The sequence below is a fragment of the Salvelinus sp. IW2-2015 genome, linkage group LG18 (genome assembly GCF_002910315.2).
Source record: "Salvelinus sp. IW2-2015 linkage group LG18, ASM291031v2, whole genome shotgun sequence".
Taxonomy (NCBI): Eukaryota; Metazoa; Chordata; class Actinopteri; order Salmoniformes; family Salmonidae; genus Salvelinus; species Salvelinus sp. IW2-2015.
The window spans coordinates 22,163,504-22,185,584 of record NC_036858.1 but is presented as its reverse complement, the minus strand read 5'-3'; the positions used below and the strand labels follow the sequence as shown (position 1 = coordinate 22,185,584).

General features: G+C 42.8%; 1 protein-coding gene across 1 annotated transcript in view; it reads right to left on the bottom strand.

Annotated features, from left to right (window-relative positions):
- LOC111977484 (actin-binding LIM protein 1-like) overlaps positions 1 to 15,453 on the bottom strand; it is a 110,608-nt gene extending 95,155 nt beyond the window's left edge. The window contains exon 1 of the mRNA XM_024006919.2: positions 15,319 to 15,453. Within this exon, the coding sequence (XP_023862687.1) occupies positions 15,319 to 15,331 (13 nt within the window). The 5' untranslated portion in view covers positions 15,332 to 15,453. The remainder of the gene's footprint in view (positions 1 to 15,318) is intronic.
- Between the last annotated feature and the right edge of the window lie 6,628 nt (positions 15,454 to 22,081).

The window sequence follows — 22,081 nt, the reverse complement described above, 5'->3', positions numbered from 1 at the left end:
CCTCACTAGTCTCCCAGTCCCTGCCGCTGAAAAACATCCCCACAGGGATGGTTCCAGGTTTCCTCCAGATGTGACACTTGGCATTCAGGCCAAAGAGTTTAATCTTGGTTTCATCAGACCAGAGAATCTTGATCCTCATGGTCTGAGAGTCTAGGTGCCTTTTGGCAAATTCCAAGCGGGCTGTCATGTGTCTTTTACTGAGGAGTAGCTTCCATCTGGCCACTCTACCATAAAGGCCTGATTGGTGGAGTGCTGCAGAGATGGTTGTCCTTCTGGAAGGTTTTCCCATCTCCACAGAGGATCTCTGGAACTCTGTCAGAACTCTGTCTCCAACTTCCTGACCAAGGCCCTTCTCCCCCGAATGCTCAGTTTGGCCGGGCGGCCAGCTCTAGGAAGAGTCTTTGGTGGTTCCAAACTTCTTCCATTTAAGAATGATGGAGGCCACTGTGTTCTTGGGGACCTTCAATGCTGCAGACATTTTTTGGTACCCTTCCCATGTGCCTCGACACAATCCTCTCTCGGAGCTCTACGGACAATTCCTTCGTATGTAAAGTGGAGTCCAAGAAACAGTTGTAGAGTGGAGGGATTTGCCATGGTTTGGTTTTTTCTATGACATGCACTATGGGCCCTCATCAAAAGTAGTGCACTATATAGGGAGTGGGGTGCCATTTGGGAGGTAACCGGCCGTTAAATTAACTGATAACGATTGGCTGGTTTAACACTGAACACGCTTAAAGCGATGCTAATCACATCTGCATACTATGGGAGGGTGCTTAACAGAGAGCTCTGAACTGCATCGATCCCCAATAACAGAACATTATAGCCTGTATGCAGCCAGGCACACATCAGAGATGTGGAGATCAAAGAGCTCCTTCAATACAGAGTCAGCTATTCCAGAGAAACCCTGATAATAAATGGCTGGGCATGCTTGCTGTGAGTCTGTATCTGGGTCGTTCCACGAAAAGAGTACCTTTGTGTCCCTTTTTTTTTWATATATATTTTTATTGTGCACCAATATTGAATTTCAAAAGCCTGTTGTATTAAATTAAGTGCCCTTTAATATAGACCACATGGAGAATTCAACCAATCATATTTTTACATGAATAAAGGCTTACTAAATTGCCAAAATATAGCATTGTGACATGTCCCTCGGTCAACCCTGTGTCACTTCTAGGTAGATTTTGAACACTTAATCCCAAAATAATAATTGTAAAGCCTTAGTCCATCATTTAAAATCAACCCTGATATGTTACGTGAACTGAACTCTCGTTTTAATATGGTGAAACTATTCCTTTTTAAATATTTTGTCAAAAAGAAACATTGAACATCTAATAGTCAAATCATAGTGTAAAAGCAAGTGAGCTGGTTCGGTTTGAGCTTAAAACGTCAACCCTGTTACCCATAGATAGACAGGCTAGAAATGTTTTAGGTATTTCATTTTTTTGTGACGCTTGAATTCAATTGCCACTCCCTGTTGCACACAACAAGCTTCCATTGCCCCTGTCACAAGGGGATTTATGGCTGATTTAAGATGAAATCGTCAACCCCGTTACGGTCAACTCATTACTTTATTTGGCACTTACTAGAGTATTTTTATTATTTAACCTCTTGAGATAGGAAAACGTTTTTTTTATTAAGTTAAACAATTAGGTTAAATCCCCCCCCCAAAAATTTAACAAGTTACTGTACACTCTTCAAAGGCACCGAATTGGTGGAACGACCCATCCCACTGGGCACAGACGTCTATTTAACATACAGTCCAAGTCAAATGTTTGGACACACCTACTCATTGAAGGGTTTTTTACATTTTACATTTTTTACATTGTAGAATACTAGTGAAAGACATCAACACTATGAAATAACCAAAAAAYGTGTTAAACAAATCAAAATAGAATTTTAGATTCTTCAAAGTAGCCACCCTTTTCCTTGATGACAGCTTTCCACACACTTGGCATTCTCTCAACCAGCTTCACCTGGAATGCATTTCCAACAGTCTTGAAGGAGTTCCCATATACGCTGACCACTTGTTGGCTGCTTTTCCTTCACTCTGCGGTCCAACTCATCCCAAACCATCTCAATTGGGTTGAGATCGGGTGATTGTGGAGGTCAGGTCATCTGATGTAGCACTCCATCACTCTCCTTCTTGGTCAAATAGCCAATACACAGTGTGGAGGTGTGTTGGGTCATTGTCCTGTTGAAAAACAAATGATAGCCCCACTAAGCGCAAACCAGATGGGATGGAGTATTGCTGCAGAATGCTGTGGTAGCCATGCTGGTTAAATCACTGACAGTGACACCAGCAAAGCACCCTCACATCTCCTCCTCCATGCTATTGGCCAACGTGCAATCACGTTTGAGACTATCCTACCAACTAGATATAAAAAACTGTAATATCTTGTTTCACCGCATCGAGGCTGAACGATGACACAGATAATATACAGTTGGCTGGGATTTCTGTGCATTGGCAGGACAGAACACCTACGTCCGGTAAGACGAGGGGTGGTGGTGTGTGTCTATTTGTCAATAACAGTCTGTTACATCTGGAGTATTTCTCCTGTCTAATCTGGTGTCCTGTGTGTATTTAAGTATGCTCCCTCTAATTCTCTCTCTTTCTCGCTTTCTCGTTCTCTTCTCTCGGAGGACCTGAGCCCTAGGACCATGCCTCAGGACTACCTGGGCTGATGACTCCTTGCTGTCTGTCCCCAGTCCACCTGGTCATGCTACTGCTCCAGTTTCAACTGCTCTGTCTGCGGCTATGGAACCCTGACCTGTTCACCGGACGGGCTAACTTGTCCCGGACCTGCTGTTTTCGACTCTTTCTCTCTACCGCACCTGCTGTCTCTAACTCTGAATGATCGGCTATGAAAAGACAAATGGCATTTACTCCTGAGGTGTTGACCAGTTGCACCCTCTACAACCACTGGGATTATTATTATTTGACCCTGCTTGTCATCTATGAACATTTAAACATCTTGGCCATGTACTATTATAATCTCCACCCGGCACAGCCAGAAGAGGATTGGCCACTCCTCAAAGACTGGTTCCTCTCTGGGTTTCTTCCTAGGTTCCGTTCTTTCTAGGGAGTATTTCCTAGTCACCGTGCTTCTACATCTGCATTGGTTGCTGTTTGGGGTTTTGCGCTGGGTTTCTGTATAGTGCTTTGCGACATCTGCTGATACATTTGATTGAATAACAGCTGGTGCGCGATGTCTAATATTAAGGAAGTCTCAAGTTACTGCTCGCCTGAGGTAGAGTACTTCATGATAAGCTGTAGACAACATTATCTACCAAGAGAGTATATCTATATTTTTCGTTGCCGTCTATTTACCACCACAAACCGATGGTGGCACTAAGACCGCACTCAACGGGCTATATAAGGCCATAAGCAAACAAGAAAATGCTCTCCCAGAAGCGGCACTTCTAGTGGCCAGGGACTTTAATGCAGGCAAACTTAAATCCATTTTATCTKATTTCTACCAGCATGTGCAACCAGAGAAAAAAGACCACCTTTAGTCCACTCACAGAGACGCATACAAAGCTCTCCCTCGTCCTCCATTTGTCAAATCTGACCATAATACTATCCTCCTGATTCCTGCTTAAAAGCAAAAACTAAAGCAGGAAGTACCAGTGACTCAATACAGAAGTGGTCAGATGACGCGGATGCTACGCTACAGGACTGTTTTGCTAGCACAGACTGGAATATGTTCCGGGATTCATCCAATGGCATTGAGGAGTATACCACCTCATTCACCGGCTTCATCAATAAGCATACGTACCTATGCCAACCAGAAGCCATGGATTACAGGCAACATCCGCACCGAGCTAAAGACTAGAGCTGTCACTTTCAAGGAGCGGGACAGTAATCTGGACACTCATAAGAAATCCCGCTATGCCCTCAGACAAACCATCAAACAGGCAAAGCATCAATACAGGACTAAAATGGAATCCTACTACATCGGCTCTGATGCTCTTTGGATGTGGCAGGGCTTGCAAACTATTACAGACTACAAAGGGAAACCCAGCCGCGAACTGCCAAGTGACACAAACCTACCAGACAGACTAAATGCCTTTTATGCTCYCTTCAAAGCAAGGAACTCTGAAGCATGCATGAGAGAACCAGCTGTTCCGGACAACAGTGTGATCACGCTCTCCGTAGCCAATGTGAGCAAGACCATTAAACAGGTCAATATCCACAAGGCCGCAGGGCCAGACGGATTACCAAGACGTGTATTCAGAGAATGCAATAACTGACATTTTCAAAATCTCCTTGACCGAGTCTGTTATACCTACACGTTTCAACCATAGTCCCTCTGCCCAAGAAAGCAAAGGTAACCTGCCTAAATGATTACCGCCCCGTTGCACTCACGTTGGTAGCCATGAAGTGCTTTGAAAGGCTGGTCATGGCTCACATCAACAGCATCATCCTGGAAACACTAGACCCACTCCAATTGACATACCGCCCCAACAGATCCAAAGATGATGGAATCTAAAAAAAAAAATGGTCTTCTTTAGACTAGTTGAGGATCTGGAACATCAGCATTTATGGGTTTGATTACAGGTTCAAAATCAAACAAAGACATTTCTTCTGAATCTCATCAGTCTATTCTTGTTCTGATAAATGAAGGCTATTCCATGCGAGAAATTGCCAAGAAACTGAAGATCTCGTACAACGCTGTATACTACTCTCTTCACAGAACAGCGCAAACTGTCTCTAACCAGAATACAAAGAGGAGTGGGAGGACCCGGTGCAGAACTGAGCAAGAGGACAAGTACATTACAGTGTCTAGTTTGAGAAACATTGAGAAATGTTTGAGTACCAAGATTAGAAAACCATACCACGGGGAGCATTGGCTACACAGCTGGAAATGGTTCAACTCTGAGACTATCAATCCCTATAGAATAAGAGCAAATCTTAGATACTATTTACTAGTCTGCAGCTAGAAATTATGTAAACCTGGGATGTGAATACCGACAACCGCCGAAACATCTAGTCTAAGAACAATGGACGCCTGACGTATCCATTACAACAGACACTATCAGGAGCTGCCGATAGAGCAACCACCACGAGTAGCCAGAGACTCTCTGATGAACTGAGTCTCCCGCAGATGGACTGACGATTCCAACAAAGAAGACAACAACGACATATGGGCGTAAATATATTGATTGCAATTATTCCCGAATGAGCGAGCGTTCATCTGCAAACAATTCGCATTTCAATGAATATAATTATCCACTGTGTGTAGTCATCCATTTTGTCTTTCCCACTCTTAATCAGTCCACACGCCCTTCCCTTTGTCAACCAAGCTGTCATATCAGTTTAGCCCACTAGGGGATCTTCCCTATCATTGCTAGTAACCAATATCTACTGTTRGTTTGTTTATGCATTTCTGTGATTATTTATTTAGTTAGTTAGTAAATAAATGATTAAGCCAGTTGGTGTATGGATGATTCATAGTTTAGGCTGGGTTCGTGCAGATAAACAACAATTTTCGACGTTTGGAATGAGACTGACGTGAGGTAAAGAATAATTAATTAATAGAAGACTAATTGATCAGATATTAAAATATCTCAAGTTATACTCTGAAAATTATAACTTTGTAATCTGAAGATTTTCCGTGGTGCCCTCTGGGAGGTGCTTCAGGAAGCATGGGGTGAAATCTCTTCAGATTACCTCAACAAATTGACAACTAGAATGCCAAACATCTGAAAGGCTATAATTGATGCAAATGGAGGATTCTTTGAAGAAAGCAAAGTTTGAAGGACACAATTATTATTTCAATTAAAAATCATTATTTATAACCTTGTCAATGTCTTGACTATATTTCCTATTCATTTTGCAACTAATTTCATGTATGTTTTCATGAAAAACAAGGACCCTAAGTGACCCTAAACTTTTGAACGGTAGTGTATATACTAGGTGTTGTCAGAGGAAGGTCCCCAAAAAATTGTCAAAGACTCCAATCACCCAAGTCATAGACTGTTCTGTCTGCTACCGCATGGCAAAAGGTACCAGAGCGCCAAGTCCAAAAGGCTCCTTAACAGCTTCTACCACCAATCCATAAGACTGCCGAACAATTAATCAAATGGCCATCCAGACTATTTGCATTGACCCCCCTTTATTTTTTACACTGCTCCTCCTCACTGTTTATTATTATCCATGCTTTACCCCTACCTCGATGTACAAATTACCTCGACTAACCTGTACCCCCACACAATGACTCGGTACCGGTACCCCCTGTACATAGCCTCGTTATTGTTATTTTATTGTGTCATTTCTAATTACATTTTTTACTTTAGATTATTTAGTAAATATTTTCTTAACTTTCTTTTCTTAAAATGGCATTGTTGGTTAAAAATGAAGGGCTTGTAAGTAAGCATTTCATGGTAACGTCTACACCTGTTCTGCCCTATCAAGCAAAAAGGCAGTAACTGCTCATAGCGTGGATCTGAGAAAAATGCCTCAGTTACTGTTAAACCTTGGTTTCACAGTAACTTTATGCAGTTACTTTTAACATGACCCCCATTTTGTCCAAAACACAATACACTAGAGGCATGATACTTGTCCACACCATTAAGCACGTATTTAATGTAGCAAAAATGACATTAACTCACATTCGAACCAAATGAGCAGTTACTGGCTTTTTGCTTGGTAGGGCAGTGTTGTAATCTGCGCATGTGACAAATAAAATTTGATTAGATTTTTTTCTGTTGAATTGTAAACAACTGGTACGTCCTAGAAACGTCCTTACTGTCAATAGTCTAGGTGATGTGGGTAAGGTGTGGGAGTCAGGCGCAGGACACAGAGATGAGTAATAATCGTAACTTTACTCAATAAACAATCTTCCATCAAGGAGAACAAAAGCATAAACGAGACAACTTGACAACAATAAACACGCACAAAACCATGATGGAACCAGAGGGTTAAATAAACACCACAGGGAAAGCAGGAGAATCGATCAACAAGGGACTAATTCTCTCCTCATGACCCTCCTGCGTTATCATACGTAGTGGAGCTGTGACCTCCCTAATTAGCCCCGACCCCAAAGGACGACTATCTAAGGCATGTACAGGGAAGGGCACATCAACAGGAACAATAAGAATCCCTAATCTAAGTGCAAATGAACGGTCAATCAAGTTCCCAGCTGCGCCTGAATCTACTAGTGCCTTATGCTGGGAATGCGGGGAAAACTCAGGAAATTTTATACATACACACATGTGCGCAACAGGGGGCTCTGGGTGAGTCGGGTGCCTACTCACCTGGGATGATCCTGCTGCCTCGACTCCCTGGGGAACCTCCCCAGCACCGACCAGCAGTGTGCCCTCTGCGGCCACAGGTGGTGCAGGGAATGGCCCCCCCTCCGGTCCCCCTCATAGCAGCCCCTCCTAGCTCCATCGGTGTCGGATCGGAGGTGCTGGGGGATGGAACTGACGGACCTCAATCCGGACGTCCGCGGGAGGTCAACAAGTTATCCAGCCGGATGGAGAGGTCCACCAGCTGGTCAAAGGTAAGGGTGGTGTCCCTGCAGGCTAGTTCCCTGCGAACGTCCTCTCGTAGACTACACCTGTATTGGTTGATCAGGGCCCGCTCATTCCATCCCGTGCCGGCGGCCAGAGTTCGAAAGTCCAGAGCGAAGTCTTGTGCGCTCCTCATCCCCTGTCTGAGATGATACAAGCGTTCCCCCGCCGCTCTCCCTTCAGGTGGATGATCTTAAACCGGGTGAAATCCTCATAGTTGTCCAACATCGGTCCTTCCCTTCTCCAGATGGCGTTGGCCCATTCAAGTGCTTTACCAGTCAGACAGGAGATGAGGGCTTTCACACTATCGCGTCCCGAAGGAGTCGGGTGAACGGTTGCCTGGTAGAGCTCCAGCTGGAGTAGAAACCCCTGGCACCCGGCAGCCGTTCCATCATATACCCTCGGGAGCGCGAGCCGAATCCCACTGGATCCAGGTGAAGGAGGGGTGGACAGCGGTGTGGGTTGATGTGGGAGCTGGGGTGATGATGATGGAGTTGCTGGAAAACCCCCTCTCTCCCATCGCTCCATGGTTTGCAGCACGCGATCCATGGCTGTGCCGAGACTTTGCAACATAGTCGCGTGCTGCTGGACGCGCTCCTCCACAGGTAGAGGAGGGCTGTGTGCACCTGCTAACTCCATTAGAGGTGCGTGTTTCTGTCAATAGTCTAGGTGATGTGGGTAAGGTGGATTCAGGCGCAGGACACAGAGATGAGTAATAATCGTAACTTTACTCAATAAACAATCTTCCATCAAGGAGAACAAAATTCCAGAGCACATAAATGAGACAACTTGACAACAATAAACACGCACAAAACCATGATGGAACCAGAGGGTTAAATAGGGAATAAATTATAACGTAATGGAAACCAGGTGTGTACAATCAAGACCAAACAAAAGGAAAAATACATGTAGATCGTTAGAGACTAGAAAGCCAGTGACGTCGACCGCCGAACGCCGCCCGAACAAGGAGAGGCACCAACTTCGGCGGAAGTTGTGACACTTACTGTGTGTAATGGTAAGATATGTATGTTGTTTGTATATAAATATTGTCAAACTACCTCAAATATTATTTTCTTACTAAGTAAAAATCCTTAAACTGTTACTTTGTTTCCCGGTCTCACCAACAGTATATGGACATTTTTCTCACCGAAATGATTCGTTTAAGTTCAGGCCAAAATCATGGATAAAGCATGCTATAATCATATACAGTAGAGGTCAAGATTGATATATTTGTTTTATCTTGTCTCTGTCCAGCCCCAGCTCTTCTACAGGACACACAACATTCAGTATATCTAATCAGAATCTCTAGCAGTAACAGTTGGAGGTAGTTTACGTCATCTGTGTCAAATAATTGCAATCGCCCTCAAATCCAGGACACAACAAACGCCCACCTGGGGGATTAAAACCTGTTCACTGTGAAACTTTACCCTGCGGACACTGGTCCACATTTCTCCACAATATTGGTGACTGCTAAGCAAAGCAATATACTGTATTACCATATTTTCCAAGTTAAAATAACTCCTGATACATTTAAATTCAAATGTGTTATAGAGTGGGAAGCCTACAGCTATGTATTACTAGTTATAAGCATGTATGAAACTTTGTCTTAGAAGGTTTATAACATTTTAACAAAAAAAATGTATGTTAGCTAGTCAGGATCATTATGAGATGATAAGAAAACATAATGCATTATAAATGCATAACAATGTGCAATACCTACAGGCTTTAAGTGAAGTGCTACAACATGTTTGATTCCACTTGTGTATTGTTGTTCTTGTTATTTAAGTGGGTGGCATTCAGTTATTGTGTTGTACAGTCAGCTTGCCAGGTAACACTGGGAAATGTAAGACAGATGAGTCAATGCATCACAGGCCAACAGGGTGAAGCCGCAGAGCCAGCTCATAGAGAAACAGCACTAAAATCAGTAAAACAGTGGGGTTGTATTAGGCACTAGAAAGAAAACACAAAACAGGGAGAACCTACCTGAACTTGTTCAATAAGAATAGCTAATTTTCCTTTTCACAACGCTTTGCTATGTTTTAAAACGGTGTGCACTAATGAACACAACCCCAACAGTTTCTCTTCACCACATAGGCTGTTCACTGAGAGGAAGAACAGTGCATTTGGAAAGTATTCAGACCTCACATTTTGTTATGTTACAGCCTTATTCTAAAATGGATTAAATTGTTCCCCCCCCCCTCATCAATCTACACACAATACCCCATAATGACAAAGCAAAAACAGGGTTTTAGAAATTGACGCTACAAGCTTGGCACACCTGTATTTAGGGAGTTTCTCCCATCCTTCTCTGCAGATCCTCTCAAGCTCTGTCAGGTTGGATGGGGACAGCTATTTTCAAGTCTCTCCAGAGATGTTCTATCTGGTTCAAGTCCGGGCTCTGGCTGGGACACTCAAAGACATTCATAGACTTGTCCCGAAGCCACTCCTGCATTGTCTTGGCTGTGTGCTTAGGGTCACTGTCCTGTTAGAAGGTGAACCTTTGCCCCAGTCTAAAGTCCTGAGTGCTCTGGAGCAGGTTTTCATCAAGGATCTCTCTGTACTTTACTCCTTTTATCTTTCCCTTGATCCTGACTAGTCTCCCTGCTGCTGAAAAACATCCCCAGAGCATGATGCTACCACCACCATGCTTCTCCATAGTGATGGTGCCAGGTTTCCTCCAGACGTGACACTTGGCATTCAGGCCAAAGAGTTCAATCTTGGTTTCATCAGACCAGAGAATCTAGTTTCTCATGGTCTGAGAGACCTTTATGTGCCTTTTGACAAACTACAAACAGGCTGTCATGTGCCTTTTACTGACGAGTGGATTCCGTCATGCCACTCTACTATAAAGGCCTGATTGGTGGAGTGCTGCAGAGATCGTTGCCCTTCTGGAAGGTTCTCCCATCTCCACATAGGAACTTTAGAGCTCTGTCAGAGTGACCATCAGGTTCTTGGTCACCTCCCTGACCAAGGCCCTTCTCCCCCGATTGCTCAGTTTGGCCAGATCTAGGAAGTCTTGGTGGTTCCAAACTTCTTCCATTTAAGAATGATGGAGGCCACTGTGTTCTTGGGGGCCTTCAATGCTGCAGACATTTTTTGGTACCCTTCCCCAGATCTGTGCCTCAACACAATCCTCTCTCGGAGCTCTACGGACAAGTCCTTCAATGTCATGGCTTGGTCTTTGCTTTGACATGCACTGTTAGGTGGGGGCCTTATATAGACAGGTGTGTGCCTTTCCAAATCATGTCCAATCAATTGAATTTACCATAGTTGGACTCCAATCAAGTTGTAGAAACATCAAGGATGATCAATGGAAACAGGTTGCACCTGAGCTCAATTTCGAGTCTCATAGCAGGAAGAGTAGCTGCTGCTTTTGCAATAGCTAAAATGGGGATCCTAATAAAATACAAAAAATAGCAAAGGGTCTGACTCCTTATGTAAAAATTTCTAAAAACTTGTTTTCGCTTAATCATTATGAGGTATTGTGTGTAGATCGATAAGGATTTAATCCATTTCAGAATAAGGCTGTAACATAACAAAATGTGGAAAAAAGTTAAGAGGACTGAATATTTTCCGAATGCACTGAATGTGAGGAAAATACTCTACAACGTACAGAGGAATTGACAAATGAAGATGTGTGCTGTTTGTCATTGTCCCCCAGCAAAGATAACCCCTCATGAGAACAACTGTTTTTGTTCAGCCCAGGATGGTTCCCCATCAGTCGTCCTGTTGCCTAGCTAAGCAATAGGAAGTAAAACACTGAATTACATGAGTTTGTTAAAGGGACAATCTGGGATTAGAATTTTTTTMGGGGAAAAGTGGATGTGCCAATCCTGGATTGCCCCTTTAAAAAGGACTAAATGGAAGAAAAAAATGGTTTGGAGTGGAAATTATATTACATTGAAATGAAGTTAATGCACGGAGCTCCCTCAGGACTGCTGCACAGAATAAATATTAGCCAGGGCAGAGAAGCACAAGATTTAACATCACTCAACTTTCTAGTTTTCCCCTTTAGTTAACACTATCAATGTTTCCCTCTACTGTGGGAATTGCCAATATTACCCACTTTTAATACAACACACCGAAACAAAATGAACTATGCAAGAGATGTTATTGTAGGCAGAATGCACCAGAGTAGGATGCTATCGCATTGACATGCAGGACTCAGCCATACTCTACAGACCAGTGCGGCATTACCAATCAGATCTGCAGTATCCCTCTATGCAAATAGACCATTGTCATATATGGATCTGTTCCATTCACTTTGAACTAGACTGTGTTTACAGCATGACTGGTTGGGAGTAGATAAGCTTGTTTTGAGATCAAAGCGAGAGCTGCAGGTAGCCACGTGTGCACATTTGTTAATATTCTTTGCTAGTAAGTGAGTTATTAGCCCAGTTATAGCTAAAAATTCTAGTCAGCAATGGGGAAGTAGTTGCTTCCTACAAGAGCACAACACTTCTGCATTTCTAGCCATCTTTGAAAAGCAAGTCAGGTAGGTAAAGAGCATTTTTTCTGACTTAAAGGGGCAGTGTTGTCTTTTGAGACAGGCTTGAATAAGCTAAGTAGCCAATAGGCAGAGGGTAGCATAATTTGTCTGATTCTCTGTAATAATAGTATGGGAATAATAATGAACTTTGTTTTGTAAAGTGGTTTCTTGCATTAAACCAAACATGCAGTCACCTCCTTGTCTGAATGACAAGTGGATAAACAGGTTAATGTCAAGCCCTGTATATTTTTTTCCAAAGGCCTCACGGAATGTAGGCCTACATTGAACACCAGACATTGGCTGCTATTGTAGGCGGAATGATAGAACAGCTATTTCCATGTTACTTTGGGATGCATTTTGACCATTGTTTTTTATGGTAAACTTAAATGTAAATGGTAGGCCTACATTATGATCAAATAGCCACAGTAGCCTACTTGGCCACTGTTATAACTATAAAAGTGGGTACAGCCTCGGTGTTCACAGTAAACGTGCTCAAGTTTGCGCTCAGCAGACCTGACATTTGCTCAGTCCCGAAAAAATTGAGGGAACATTGGTTACTGTGCCATCAATTTACACTAACAAATGCAATAACTAGTTCATTGAGTGAAATAATGAACATGCCTATTCAAATAATAGTTTTATTGCACATTCATTGATCCTTTCTTCTGCTGAAGATGTTCGCAAGAGAGTGTAGTCTATGTTTGACTAACCTCCCTGGACGGGTACACAGGGCTCAAGACTTTTTCTGGAAAGAAATGTTGTCTACCTCCATACTACAGGTGTTTCATCCCCGAAATATAATCACTACATGTTTATACCATATGAAGACATGAATGTATTCAATATAATGGCAGGGTTTCATCCAGTAGGCTATGCACCTATGAATGTCTAAAAAGTCACACATAGAGACAAAGAAAAAAAACATTCCAGGCACAGCCACATATTCAACATAGTGAATTGAGGTTGTGCAAATTACAGAGCAGTATGAGCCTTTTTTGTTCACAATTTTTTGATGGACTATAATAAACTGTTTATTATAGTCAAACAGCCTTACTGTAACTGTTTTCTTTACATCTGTAAGATTGTGCCTGGCTGTCTGCAAAAGTTTCTGTTTACTAATTAGGCTACTATGGTATGGTATACGCAACTGTAGAAATGAATGAACATGCACCTCTGGAATGGTCGTTAAGACACTAACAGCTTACAGACGGTAGGCAATTATGTCACAGTTATGAAAATTCAGGACACTAAAGAGGCCTTTCTACTGACTCTGAAAAACACCAAAAGAAAGATGCCCAGGGTCCTTGCTCATCTGTGTGAAAGTGCCTTAGGCATGCTGCAAGGAGGCATGAGGACTGCAGATGTGGCCAGGGCAATAAATTGCAATGTCTGTACTGTGAGATGCCTAAGACAGCGCTACAGAGAGACAGGACGGACAGCTGATCGTCCTTGCAGTGGCAGACCACGTGTAAAAACACCTGCATAGGATGGGTACATCCGAACATCACACCTGCGGGCCAGGTACAGGATGGCAACAACAACTGCCAGAGTTACACCAGGAATGCCCAATCCCTCCATCAGTGCTCAGACTGTCCGCAATAGGCTGAGAGAGGCTGGACTAAGGGCTTGTAGGCATGTTGTAAGGCAGGTCCTCACCAGACATCAACAACATCGCCTATGGGCACAAACCCACCGTCGCTGGACCAGACAGGACTGGCAAAAAGTGCTCTTCACTGACGAGTCACGGTTTTGTCTTACCAGGGGTAATGGTCGGATTCGCGMTTATCGTCGAAGGAATGAGCATTACACCGAGGCCTGTACTCTAGAGCGGAATCGATTTGGAGATGGAGGGTCAGTCATAATCTGGGGCGGTGTGTCACAGCATCATCGGATTGAGCTTGTTGTCATTGTAGGCAATCTCAACGCTGTGCGTTACAGGGAAGACATCCTCTTCCCTCATGTGGTACCCTTCCTGCAGGCTCATCCTGACATGACACTCCAGCATGACAATGCCACCAGCCATACTGCTCGTTCTGTGTGTGATTTTCTGCAAGACAGGACTGTCAGTGTTCTGCCATGGCCAGCGAAGAGCCCGGATCTCAATCCCATTGAGCACGTCTGGGACCTGTTGGATTAGAGGGTGAGGGCTAGGGCCTTTCCCCCCAGAAATGTCTGGGAACTTGCAGGTGCCTTGGTGGAAGAGTGGGGTAACATCTCACAGCAAGAACTGGCAAATATGGTGCAGTCCATGAGAAGGAGATGCACTGCAGTACTTAATGCAGCTGGTGGCCACACTAGATACTGACTGTTACTTTTGATTTTGATCCCCCTTTGTTCAGGGACACATTATTCKATTTCTGTTAGTCACATGTCTGTGGAACTTGTTGAGTTTATATCTCAGTTGTTGAATCTTGTTATGTTCATACAAATATTTACGCATGTTAAGTTTGCTGAAAATACACGCAGTTGACAGTGAGAGGATGTTTCTTTTTATGCTGAGTTTATTTTGAACTGTAATAAATGTTGCACTTAGTTGCACTTTCCTGCAGTCAAATGACCTCGTGGCCTCATGGGTGCAATGTTATTAATATTTTTCATAGAAACATAATGTTTATTTTGAAATTATGTTAAACGGTTTCAATGTATTTCAGTCTTCTGTGATATAAAGTGTAATATTGGGATGCAAAATCTAAATGTCATACTTTTCAACTCTATATCTGATATGGTACAGGTGTCTTCTTTTTTAAGTCCATAACCAATGTGTGTGAGGTGTTTTAATTTATTTCAAAGTAGATTTGTTTAGCACTACCAAGAAACACTCATTACAGCGATAAACTGTGAATTATTTGTCAAAATACAAAATAAAACAGCGTTTTACACTTGGATTTGGAGCTGAAAGTAYTTCATGTTAGCAGTCAATATCAACAAGGGATATATCATATCACTATGCATAGCTGCGGGAAGTAAGGTTGATGAGAGTGCTGCAGCACCCCCTGAAAATATATATTTTTTAACAATTTAAAAAATGCCACAAACATTTTTTTCACAAAAGTAGTGCACTGGGCCTTTACTAGTCCCGTATAAGTGGAACGATATAGCCTTATGTAGCCTCCCCCCTCCCCTAGCTGTGCATGTGCTGCATATGGCTACTGGTATCCTATCATGAAGTGTATTTCAATCACGTAGCCTACTCCCGCAGGATGACAGTATATCTCTCGAATTCATCCGAGATAACAAAATCTGACATGTGTTTTTCCTGTCCAGAATGAGATGACGGCTTTTGCAGTTAGTGCGGTATTGGATAGGCTACTCACCTCTTGCAGACATGTCCGGTAACCACCTTCTTGCGGGAACGGTTCTAGTGGATCCTAAAGTGCTGCTTTGGAGAGGCCATTAAAATACACTATTTTCCCTGTGTAGGCTAGGCTACACTAGACCGTATATAGGCTTGTGGGCTTGGCGCAGGAAACAGTCCTGCGCGACGCGATGGAGAACATGGTAGCGGGCAGCAGGGCGTGTCCTATTAATAAACACAGTACCTCTCTATTTTTAAGTTAAAAACACAAATGTGAAATAGGTCTTGACTTTTGGGTGAATTGTGGTCTTAATTAAACTCTGGGACGGGTATAGATTGTATTTGTGTTACAGTGACACCCCCCACTCGTGCACCTTTCTCAATCTCATCCAGTAGTCCCTCGTCCAGTTATTTATTTTAATTCACATTCAGTTTTCCATATGGTCAGGAAAAATCCTGTCCCTTATTAAGTGCTATAATAGAGATGCACAACTGCACAAAACTACTTAGAGATTTCACTTTTTATTTATTGCACCTTTTACAAGATGTTGAGTAGGCTTATAGCCTATACCATTTGTGTTCTTGCTACCTGCTCTAACAGGCAGGTTACAGGCAGACTACTTCTATTGGAATTTCATTTTCGTATGTTAAATGCTTCATTTAGGCTTATCTGAAAATGCTAATGAAGAAACGTTTTATTTACTTCAGACTATTATATTGCACACACTAGGCCGATACTAGTCTACTTTTTCTGATCCTTTCATCCTTTTTCCTACATAAGTGATTTTTTTTTGTGGATATAAATATTTATATTCTGTAGCCTATGCCTTATGTACTCAGTCCGGTATCTAAAGTTTCAAGCTGTTTTAGAGGGGTTTTTCTCCATCTCTGTGGGTGACCTACTGTGTGTGCTCACTTTTCCACATATTTTTTATGGTAAGGCAATTTCAAAAACAAAAAAAGACACTTAGGAATTGTATTATTTTGATCCTCAATTATTACAAATAAGCTATAAGATGTTGGTATACGATGGCATATTTAACATTCAATAACATTAACAGTGTATGATCATTACAAATAAGAAAAAACAAATGTTTTATCACCTTCTCTTAAGTAATATATTTGTGAAGTTATGGATGAATGTTTTGTTGAATGTTGAGAAAGTTGGGTGGCTCGGTCAGGTTGTCACTAGTTACCCCAGACACAAAGTCCAAAGTATCGTAAATATTCATGAAAACAAAAATGTGCTTTTTTGTCTTAATTTAAGGCTACGGTTAAGGCATAAGGTTAGCAATGTGGTTAAGGTTGCAGAAATTGTAGAAATAGGCAGGGTTTAGCTATAATTATGACTTTGTGGCTGTGGTAATTAGTGACGACCCTCGCGCCAACAGCATGTCTTGGACCCTGCCATTCTTATGTATGGATGCATTGGGGTATGAGTACACCTGGATATTTATTGATTCATTTTTTATTTAACCCTTATTTCTARCAGGTAAATTGACTGAGAACACATTCTCATTACAGCAACAACATGGGGAATAGTTACAGAACAGAAGGGGGATGTCACGGCCGTTGAAAGAACTGGACCAAAGCGCAGCGTCGTGAGCGTACATTTTCTTTTTATTAGAAAAGACGCCAAACAAAACAATAAACACTACCAAACAAACCGCGAAGCTTAAGGCTATGTGCCACAAACAAAGTCAACTTCCCACAAAGACAGGTGGGAAAGAGGGCTACCTAAGTATGGTTCTCAATCAGAGACAACGATAGACYGCTGTCCCTGATTGAGAACCCTACCCGGCCAAAACATAGAAATACAAATAATAGAACATAGAATACCCACCCCAACTCACACCCTGACCAAACCAAAATAGAGACATAAAAAGGAGCTCTAAGGTCAGGGCGTGACAGGGGATGAATGAGCCAATTGGAAGCTGGGGATGATTCAAATCAAATCAGCTCCTTTGTCTTGCTCACATTGAGGGAGAGGTTGTTGTCCTGGCACCACACTGTCAAGTCTCTGACCTCCTCCCTATAGGCTGTCTCATCATTGTTGGTGATCAGGCCTGTTGTGTCTGTTGTGTCATTGGCAAACTTAATGATGGTGTTGGAGTCGTGTTTGGCCACGCAGTCGTGGGTGAACAGGGAGTACAGTAGGGGACTAAGCACACACCCCCAAGAGGCCCCAGTGTTGAGGATCAGCGTGGCAGATGTGTTGTTATCTACCCTTACCACATGGGGGCGGCCCGTCAGGAAGTCCAGGAACCAGTTGCAGAGGGAGGTGTTTAGTCCCAGGGTCCTTAGCTTAGTGATGAGCTTCGTGGGCACTATGGTGTTGAACGCTTTGCTGTAGTCAATGAACAGCATTCTCACATAGGTGTTCCTTTTGTCCAGGTGGGAAAGGGCAGTGTGGAGTGCGATTGAGATTGCGTCATCTGTGGATCTGTTGGGGCAGTATGCGAATTGGAGTGGGTCTATGGTATCCAGGAGGATGCTTTTAATGTGAGTTATGACTAGCCTTTCAAAGCACTTCATGGCTACCAATGTGAGTGCTACGGCATGATAATCATTTAGGCAGGTTACTTTCGCTTCCTTGGCACATGAACTATGGTGGTCTGCTTGAAACATGTAGGTATTACAGACTCGGTCAGGGAGAGGTTGAAAATGTCAGTGAAGACACTTACCAGTTGGTCCATGCATGCTTTGAGTAAACGTGTGTGCTTTGTGAATGTTGACCTGTTGACCTGTTTTAAGGTCTTGCTCAAATCGGCTACCGAGAGCGTTATCACACAGTCGTCCAGAACAGCTCATGCTCTTGTGTATGCTTCAGTGTTGCTTGCCTTGAAGAGAGCAAAAAATGCATTTAGCTCGCCTGGTAGGCTCGTGTCACTGGGCAGCTCGCGTCTGGGTTTCCCTGTAGTCCGTAATAGTTTTCAAGCCCTTCCACATCCGACAAGCATTAGAGCCGGTGTAGTCGGTTTCAATCTTAATCCTGTATTGACACTTTCTTTGTTTGATGGTTTGTCTGAGGGCATAGCGGGATTTCTTATAAGCGTCCAGATTAGTTTTCCGCTCCTTGAAAGTGGCAGCTCTACCCTTTAGCTCGATGAGGATGTTGCCTGTAATCCATGGCTTCTGGTTGGGAAATGTAAGTACGGTCACTGTGGGGACGACGTCGTTGATGCACTTATTGATGAAGCCGATAACTGAGGTGGTATACTCCTCAATGCAATTGGATGAATCCCGCAACATATTCCAGTCTGTGCTAGCAAAACAGTCCTGTAGCGTAGCATCCGCGTCATCTGACCACTTCCGTATTGAGCAAGTCACTGGTACTTCCTGCTTTAGTTTTTGCTTGCAAGCAGGAATCAGGAGGATACTATTATGGTCAGATGGAGGCCATCTCTGTGTGTGGAGTAAAGGTGGTCTAGAGTTTTTTTTACCTCTGGTTGCACATGTGACATGCTGGTAGAAATGAGGTATAACCAATTTAAGTTTGCCTGCATTAAAGTCCCTGGCTACTAGGAGCGCCGCTTCTGGATGAGCATTTTCTTGTTTGCTTATGACCTTATAGAGTTGGTTGAGTGCGGTCTTTGTGCCACCATCGGTTTGTAGTGGTAAATAGATTGAGCTACAGTCTGTCTGAGAATGTCCATACAATCAAACTAGCAAGGGCAATGATCACAATTCAGGCATAACATGGCTAATGGGCTAGCACACGTGTCAAACACAAGGCCCACGGGCCGAATAGGACACAAAAGCGACTATAAAGGAGTTAACAGTTGAGMAATCTACTTCATGAAATTACAGCCTGATGCACTCGAGTCAGTGAATTCAATTTCAATTGCGCTGCTTTRGTGTGTCCCATTTACAGTGCACAGTGGAGGGAAAGTGTACAAACAAACGCCACAGTRCTAGCTAGGCTACTAAAATGTTGCAGTCTGGCTTTGGCTTTTAAAGCTGGACAATGAATAACCAAAAAACAAAACCTGCAACAAAACAACATGCAAAGGAGAAACATGTAGGCCATTTGGGCAGTAGCCTAGGCTGGCTACTCAACTACAATACTTTTTGAGTGCTCCATACAGCAATGCTGCATTCAACCGCACCAGTGATCCATGCAGTGCAAAAAAAGAAAAAAAACATGTTTTAAGTTTAAATGTTACAAACCTATAGCTCCGTTTCTGTTATTTGGAGTTATTAACTACTTTTTGATTAGGATCGCAGCATATTATTCATCTACAAGAATAGCAGCAAAGGCTTGACAAATATTATTTATCACTTTTGTTTTAATATGTTAAAATGCTACTGTATATACAGTATCCTATGTACGTAACTGGACATTCTAAAGGACCATATTCTTTCTAATAAAACAATGGCCAGTTTGGGTGGCAGTTGCACGTTTTTTTTGGCCCGTGCGGTGATTGAATTTGACACCCCTGCGCTAGCGTATCTATTTATGTAGCAAGGTAAAAACATTGAACTTGCATTTCAAGTTTAGGAGGCGCTGTTCAGCAACATGATGGTTGTCGCGTAAGGTGTCATCATCCTTCCTGAAAGGTAACCTCAGGCTGTAATGGCCCTCCTGTAACTTGACAGAATCATTCATTATCTTCATAAACCTTTTGTCTTCCACTGACATTTTCTATTTCTCCTCATAGGATTTCTCATTGAAATCTGTGTTGTATTGACTTATCAACATCTATTCCAGATTTGAAACAGATTCTGTTAGCTGTAACAGCAGGACGGCGACACTTGTCCTCATTATTATGGCTTCTAAGGGGACCATTGACAACCCACCCCAGTAGGGTCCTCAGCATATGGTCCATTTTCACAGCTGTTAACCACCTCCCATGGTTCCATGACCTTAGGAGCGTTGGTTCCTTTCAACATCTCCACTTCTGCATTCATTTCAGTAATCTTTATATTACTCAGGTAAGGCCACTTGGGCCGGTCTTTCTCTGTGGTGATGTTTTCTGTACTCACTGGCATGTTGTTCTGAGTGTAGACTTCAGGTAATTCCATTAATGTTTTTCTTCAACTCGGAAATGTCCGATCCTCTGATAACAAGGGTGTGCATCAACTTCCCTTTTATTTGATTCATGGTCTTCAATACAATTTTAGCTCCTCTTCCTGTGATGTCAAAATGTGTCATCAGTCTCTCTGTGCAGAATGTGGCTGTGCTTCCTGGGTCTAGGAAAGGCGTATGTCTGGATAACCATATTGCCTTTACTGTGCTTTACTGGTACAATAGCAAGTACACATTCTTGGTCCCCGGCRCCGGTATGCCCATATGTGTTCAGAGAAACCGGTGCACTGCTCACTGGTGCTTCTGATGACTGCTCTGCTGTTCCTCTGATCAACATGAGTTTGGTTACATACACTGCATTTGAGAGGCCCATTGCAATCTCTTGGCATGTGTTCCACTTGTCAAGCCACCAAAACAAATTCCCTTTTCCTTTAGGAACCCAATRTTCTCCCTGTGGCTCATTTTCCTAAGTTGTGGACACAGCTCCAATTTGTGACCGCCGTTACAGAACAGACATCTGATGTATATTGGGTTTGGGGGTTTTCTGTGGTGATGACACGCTGGTAGCAAAGCTGCTKCCTGTYGATTTGTGAATAGACGTGTGAATGAGCCTTGACTGTGGCCTCTGGATCCTGTAGGATCTTGAATATCACCGAACACTGGATGTGTGGCTATTCTCACTTGTTTTTCAATGAACAGGATGAGATCAAGGAATCTAGCACGCCTGCCATGGCGCCGCTCCTGTAACTCACAAGCAACCAACCTACACCTCTCCCTGAGCTTGTAGGGTAGTTTCAGGATGATGTTCTTTAAGCTGGAGGCCAGATCCAACTCATCCATGTCTTCCATCTTCCATTGCATTACAACAACCTCTGAGGTATAATGCATAAGCCTGTKATGTCTTGGGGTCTTCAGATTTGATGCTAGGCCAGCTAAAATCCTTCTCCATGTATGCATTGGCAATCTTGTATTCATTGCTGTAGTGCTCCTTTAATATGCCCTTGGCTATCTGATAGCCCTTATCTGGAGCCATATGTTGGCAGCTCCTAACTACCTCTCGAGCCTGTCCTCTGGTGTACTGTTCGAGGAAGTGCAGTTTGTCTTGAATAGTTTGGGCTCTATTCTCTATACCAGGTATTCCCAAACTGGGGTATGTGTACCCCCAGAGCTATGCGCAATYCCGTCGGGGGTACGCCAAGTAAAAATCTGATTCAAATGTTTTTTCTTCACATTTTCAAACAGTACATTTATATTTTCCAACTGGGTTATACATTTGGGTGAGGTTTTTTCCCCTCGCCTGAGTAGCCTCGTTTCACTGCCAAAAATGAAATTAAACCATCTAGTGTTCAGGGAAATAACAATGTCAAATACAGGTAGCCTAGTCAAATAATGAACATCCAATCACATMAACCATTACTCTCTCGTGGGAAACCTTCACTGTAGCGCAGACATTTAGAAACAAAAAAAAATTCATTTATTTTTTATTTCACCTTTATTTAACCAGGTAGGCCAGTTGAGAGCAAGTTCTCATTTACAACTGCGACATGGCCAAGATAAAGAAAAGCAGTGCAACAAAAAACAACAATACAGAGTTACACGTGGGATAAACAAAAGTACAGTCAATAACACAATGGAAAAATCTATATACAGTGTGTGCAAATGGAGTAAGGAGGTAAGGCAAAAAATAGGCCATAGTAGCGAAGTAATTACAATTTAGCAAATGAACACTGGAGTGATAGATGTGCAGATGATG